At 41.4% G+C, this 6,538-nt stretch overlaps 1 protein-coding gene across 1 annotated transcript; it reads right to left on the bottom strand.

The window, feature by feature from the left end:
* Window positions 1-2,024: 2,024 nt before the first annotated feature.
* On the bottom strand, window positions 2,025-6,422 carry LOC101851187 (FMRFamide-related neuropeptides-like; the record flags this gene model as incomplete). Its single annotated transcript, XM_005098150.3, has 2 exons — window positions 2,025-2,880; window positions 5,773-6,422. Coding segments are annotated over 2 exons (1,194 nt in total), but the record flags the coding sequence as incomplete, so codon positions are not given.
* Between the last annotated feature and the right edge of the window lie 116 nt (window positions 6,423-6,538).

Genomic DNA, 6,538 nt, shown 5'->3' with positions numbered 1-6,538 from the left:
TGAAAGTGAAAGTATACCGCCCTTCATCTTCTAAAAAAGGAGGCATTGGAAGGAACGACCTGTCCCGATCTTGAAGTGATTGCAAGGCATTTTCAGTCCAAAATTCTGGCTAAGAATCGAGAGAAGATAGTCAAACGTGTTCACACTTTAAAGAACGTGGCGGTCACGTTAATATATCCGATCAGAAACAAACCACAGGCATTGGTGTGGACATTTCTAACTATCATTCACAAATTTGAAACTCGAACTTGTATATATTATGTACACATGTTGGTGCCGGATTTTGAGATTTCAAATAAATCTTTTTTTCACCATGTCTTTAAATAGCGCGTCCTCAAACGATGTCTAAGGACAAGAATGTGTGTCTTCAATGGGTTAGCGTGCACTGTCATCTCGCTATCTCAAAATTACAAAATTGTATCTGACATTTTTGGCTGTTTTGAGTTACTAAGACCAGGACATCAGGAAACCAATGTTCCATCTGCTCTATCAAAAGTGTTAGAGCATTTTGGAGTTATTATCAAGATACTCAAAGAATTGCATTTGAAAAAGCTTGACATGATGAGAAACTGAAAATCTTTGACGTCAAATTTCTCCAAATTAGGTACTTAGCAGATAGAATTTGGTAATTCTGAGGATGCGACCTGGCAGTGAAATCACTGACTCCTTCTTGTCTGACATTTCTATGGGCTGTGTTTTTTCTCTTTGCAGTTGTAAAATATTTAACTCATGTACCCAACACTATATAAATTTCGATAAATTTAGGAAGCAGGCGGCTTTACCCGTGTGTTAGGACCATCCCTACTCAATAGTGTACTGCACAGTAGAAAGAAACAGGTGCTCCATAAAATATCAGCCTCACATGAGGACCAAACCTACGCCTTTTGTGTGCTTGTCCAACAGCTCAGTCAACTCTCGTTGTACTTCAGCGTAACAAATCTGACCCCCCCCCCCCCCAAAAAAAAAAAAAAACTACAGAGATAATCTTCATTGTGCAAACGGAAGATGACTATCTTCCTTTTTTGGTTGACACGACAGACGCACCTTTTTTTGTTCCATTTAGATAATGTTAGTTACGAACATTATGGAATGTACAGTTTGCATTCTCAAAAAATGCAACGTTGATAGAATTTGTGCAAGGTTCATAACTCTTGAAATAGAGAAATACAAGTTTGTCTCAAATTATGTAGTTCATTCCCTTTGATCAGAAGTTCTTGCCAAACTTTGCCTTCTTTCTTGGACGTCATTCGTTTTCGTTTAATCTATTATACGTAGATATATCTGCTGATCCCATGTCAGACATTTATGCACTATGGTTAGGGTAAGAATCAATCAGAGTTTCTGCTATAGTTGAGGTCAGAAGTCAAAAAGTTTTTGACCTTTGAAATTATGACCTTTGTAACTGTGCTTCGAGTGAAAAATTATTAAGCTTTTCGTAAGGGTTAGAGTCTGAAGTCAGGCCATTTCTTCGTTATTTGAAAAAAAAAGGGCAGACGTTTTTAAGAAAGTCAATTATTCTTTTTCGAAAATTTGCTTATTGAAAATATCTTAGTTCTCGATTTAAAAATCAAAATTGAATTTGATATATCTCTGGTCATATATATTATAGCCCTTTTGATTGAAGTAATTCTGTTTGAAGAGACTGTTGCTCTAGATAGTCGTACAAGAGAAGCGTCGGAAGACTTCTTTCACCTACACTTTATCAAATTTTATTTTTGTATTTCCTTTGTTATTCTTCCTATCTCTCTCTCTCTCTCTCTCTCTCTCTCTCTCTCTCTCTCTTTCTCTCTCTCTCTGTCTCTCTCTCTCTCTCTCTCTGTCTCTCTCTTTCTCTCTCTCATCAGGTATCTATTTAAAAAATAACTAACCTAAAATACAAACTCTTCTATAATTACCGTTTTCCTCTTATCGCATATTCTGATTGGAAAGGTAATAAAATTAAATGTACGTATGTATTATTATGGAATAGGCTTCAGGACTTGAATCAGAAAGTTATGGCCTTATTCATCTGAAAGTTGTGTTTCTGTTTGTTACGTCATCATTCACAATTGGTTGTTTATCAGAACAATGCTAGACCTTTCAAGGGACATTTTCGTATTCTTCTTTCAGCCATTCTTTTTTTTTCTATTGGAATTAAACGAATCAGCTTACAGATATTTGTCTCCTAGCATAAACATTATTGTGTTGGACCAAAAAAAATGAACTTTAAGTGTCAAGACCGCTGCATAATATCTCAGACACTGGAATATTACAATAAAAATGTTGTGCTGCGGGCTGCAATAATACGTCCAAAGAGCGTGTTGTGCGTGCATCCTATCCTCCCAGTGAGCACGTGACTACATGGCAGAGAGCACACTGTCTGGGACTTCCGCCCCGCCCACTTCCGCTGACGCCTGCTGCTCTGGATCACTCCGTCTTCCAAAACGCATGTACTTCTGTCTCTTTTCCTTCCCAACGTCCTCCTCCTCCTCCTCCTCCACCTCCTGCCTCTTCCCAAATCGTGGCAGTGAGCTCCTGTCTTCGTACACCCGGCGCACCCTCTGTGCTAGACCTTCCCCCAAACTGATGACGTCATCTCCGCCAATTTCGTCGTCCTCTGTCTCGTCTCCTTGACTCCGCCCAAATCGCATGAACTCTGGGTGACCTCTTTTGGACAATCGCGTCATCTGTTGGTTGTTGCTCCACATCGCTCGTTTGACCTCGTTGTCCAAGTTCTCGACTGACCTTTTCCTCACTGCGTCCTTGACCTCAGCCTCCTGCTGGGTCACAAAAGCGGAAGTGGCGGAGCGGCCGAACCTCATGAATCGTTTGTTGGCGTCTGCACTGCGTATTTGACGAGAGTTGGCTCGTTCCTGTGTCGTTTCTGTCGATCTGGCTGTCCTGGAGTGATGGAAGAGAGAAATAGTGAGAGAATGATTAGGAGAAAACGAAGAAAGAATAAGAGAAAGAAGAGAAAGAAAGGCTGTAACAAAAAGGAAGGAAAACTGAGAGGAAGAGAGGAGGTTAAAGAAAGTACGAAAGAAAAAAATGATGGAAGAGGGAAATTTTGAGAGAAAGATTTAGGGGGGGAGAGGGGGAGAAATAGAGAATGACGGGGAGATAAAGAGTGGGAGAGAGAGAAAGAGACATTGGGAGGGAACATGTATATGAGAGAGAGACAGACGGAGATCCAGAGAAAGAGTGAAGGGGAGAAGGGCAGAGAAGATGACAACACAGACAGACAAACAAACACACAGACAGAGAGACAGACAGACAGACAGACAGACAGACAGACAGACAGACAGACAGACAGACAGACAGACAGACAGACAGACAGACAGACAGAGATGTCGTTTGATGTGTGCTTTTTTGTTTGTGCACGCTCTAAAAAATAATACAGATAAATGCAAAAATAGCATAATTTGGAGAAAAGAACAACAAAAAAAAGAATTATAGAAAGAAAAGAGATAACAAAGATATTAAAAGGAAAGGGATAGCAAGTAAAGGAAAGGGATAGTAGTAGGACTTTTTTAAGAAAAGAGATAGCGAAGCTGTTGAACGAAAAGAGATTGTAAGTATAGTATTGAAAGAAAGGTAGCAATGATATTGAAAGGAAAGAGATAGCGAAACTGTTGAAAGAAAGGAGACAGCAAAAATACTCAATGAAAAATGGAATGAAAATAACATTATTATCTATACATGTATGTATAAAAGTGGACTTAGGAGGCGTTGCTGCAAAAAGCTAAATTTCTTTATTTCGCCGATCGCATAAAGTAGGCCGATGCTTCTGTCTCTGTAATTTTGGAAAATCTGCCAGGTTTGTTTATTTCAAGCCGGACTTCCGTTCGATACTATCGCACATTTTCGTGTAATACTGAGCACTATTTTAAGATCTAGCCTCATGTCTTCTTTTTTTACTTGGTGTTAAATTCGGCTGTGATCCTTTCGTTTGATGCCCATCATCGCTTTTTCTGGATTCCTTTCTCAAATTATTTTCTTGCTACTGGGAACAACATCAACAGGAGGTCTTAGATTAGAATCTAGATCTAGATAGCGCCTGACCTTGCCGAAAAGAAAACGGCGTTCTGCAGTTGGAACCCCTCGCGCTCGCAAAGATCGGAGTAGTAGGCCAATGACTTTCAGTTGATGTTAGTGTACCGATCATCCCTTTCATCGAAAGGGGGCCCAGCTAGTCTATTATATATTTGGCAACGTGGAAAAACGTGTGTCATCATCATCATCCGGTGCCTTTCCGACTGGCGTGGGCGATCATGGACTTCCACTTCATTCTTTCGTGCGTTGCAGCAATGGTGTCTGTTGTTGTTGCTGCTCCTAGCCATGTTGTCATCTTGTCCAGTATATTTTCCCTCTGTCTGCCTCTGCCTCTCTTTCCATCAAACTTGCCTGTTGTTACAATATTTTCCAATGCTTCTTACCGCATTGTTTGTCCGAAGAAATTAGCCTGTCGCTTTTTTATATTCGTCCCAAGTTGTCTTCTACAATTTGCGTTAACCAAGACTTCATCATTTGTCTTTCTAGCTGTCCATGGGATACGTAGCATGCGTCTTATAAACCACAACTCTGTCGCCATATATCCAGCTGTTTATTGATTGTCCATGCTTCGCACGTGTGTCACTTTTCTCTAAAGATGTATTGTTCCATTCCATTAGAGTGTAAAATTAATGTAGTTGGCCAATGACTTTCAGTTGATGTTAATGCACCGACCATTTCCAGCTAGTGGAAAATAAGGTTTCAGCACACGGAAATATTCAACCCTTTAATTGCCCTGAAAATTGAGTAATGAAAGAGATTGTTAACACGTTTGTGTAAGAATAATTTGCGGAGGGCCAACTACCCGACCCAGTAAAAAAGGAAAGTTACAGAAACAAGAACAACCACGCCTTATGATGTTTACATCTTGGGAGATGAAGGAGCTTCTGCATCAGCAGGAACAATGAAGGACAGCGGACAAAGCCGAAAGGACTCTTCTGACCCGAAACCTTCTCTGTCGAACAAGTCTCTCCGGATTGCGTCGTGGAATGTTCGCACAATGTATGAAGCAAGAAAGCGTTCTCAAGTGCTAGGAGTAAGCAAAACCCACTGGATACAGTCTGGACAGAAGCAGCTCAGCTCGGGGGAACAAATATTATATTCTGGGATGTACAGAAAAGTGGGAAGACGTGGGGTGATATCAAACGACTAGCGCGGGATAGGGAAAGGTGGAAAGTGTTTGTTCTTGGCCTATATCCTGATCCAGGGCGAGAGAGGCAATGTTGATGATGTGACTGAGAGTATGTTCGTGAGTGCGGGCATACTATTGTATCATAAGCTTATGAGCACGGAGTGTGTGGAGAAGAGAGGATGTGTGAGAGAGAGTGTGTGTATGGGTGAGCGCACGCGTGTGCGCATGCATATGTGTCAGTATGTGTGTGTGTGTGCGTGTGTGTGTGCGCGCATGTGTGTGCGTGCGTGGGTGTGTCTATGTGTTTTTACTGGTGTGTGCATGTGTGTGTTTGTGTGTGTGTATGTGTGTGTGTATGTGTGTGGCGTGTGTACGTGGTAAAACACCAAAAACTTCTAAACAAAAAAGATTTATCTTATCGTATCTTCCTATCATGATCAAAAGTATAGAAAGTTATAACTTTGGCAATCTACTAGCACTATGTTTACTGTCTATTGCCTAAGCACAGCTGTATCATCCATACTGCTTTTAGATCATCTTTGAAGACGAAAAAAATGTAGTTCGTACTATAAGAAAACGGATAAAGGATGTTTTCTATTTTCTATTTTTACCTCGACAAGGCTTCTCCTTCACCGACACCTTCTTCGCTGTCTGCTCCTCTTTTGCCAAATCGGATGAATGGATCGCCTCGACCAAATCGAATGAAGGGGTCCCCTCTACCAAATCTGATAAATGGGTCGCCTCTACCGAATCTGATAAAAGGGTCCTGCCTCTTTCCAAATCGGATAAATGGGTCTCCCCTGCCGAATCTGATAAAAGGGTCCTGCCTTTTTCCAAACCGGATAAAGGGGTCCCCTCTGCCAAACCTTATAAAGGGGTCCCCTCTGCCAAATCGGATAAACGGATCCCCTCTTCCGAATCGGATGATAGGGTCTTGCCGCTTATCTGTTTGTCCACCACTAGCATCCGAATCTCTTTTTCCGAAACGGATAAAGGGGTCGCCTCTCCCGATTCGAATAAACGGATCTCCTCTTCTTTTCCCGAACCGGATAAACGGATCCCCTTTGCCGAATCGGAGGAAACCATCCCCTCTTCCAAACCGCATAATGGGGTCCCGTTTTAGGTCGTCATTGACGTCATCGCTGGTGCTGTCACCGTTCTGTTGAGCGTCTCGGCCAAAGCGCAGGAAACTGCCGTCAGTGCTGCGGCCAAAGCGGAGGTAGTCTCTCTTGTCTGACGCGTCACTTTCTGAAAACAAGTAATAAATATAACGTTACGACTTACAGTAGTTATCATCATTAATTGTTTTGATACTGAGATTGTCTTGATAATGATGATATTAATACAAAGGATACTAATAATAATTAGTATTATTAT

The sequence above is a fragment of the Aplysia californica genome, unplaced genomic scaffold, assembly GCF_000002075.1.
Source record: "Aplysia californica isolate F4 #8 unplaced genomic scaffold, AplCal3.0 scaffold00173, whole genome shotgun sequence".
NCBI lineage: Eukaryota > Metazoa > Mollusca > Gastropoda > Aplysiida > Aplysiidae > Aplysia > Aplysia californica.
This window is presented reverse-complemented; position numbering and strand designations above follow the sequence as displayed.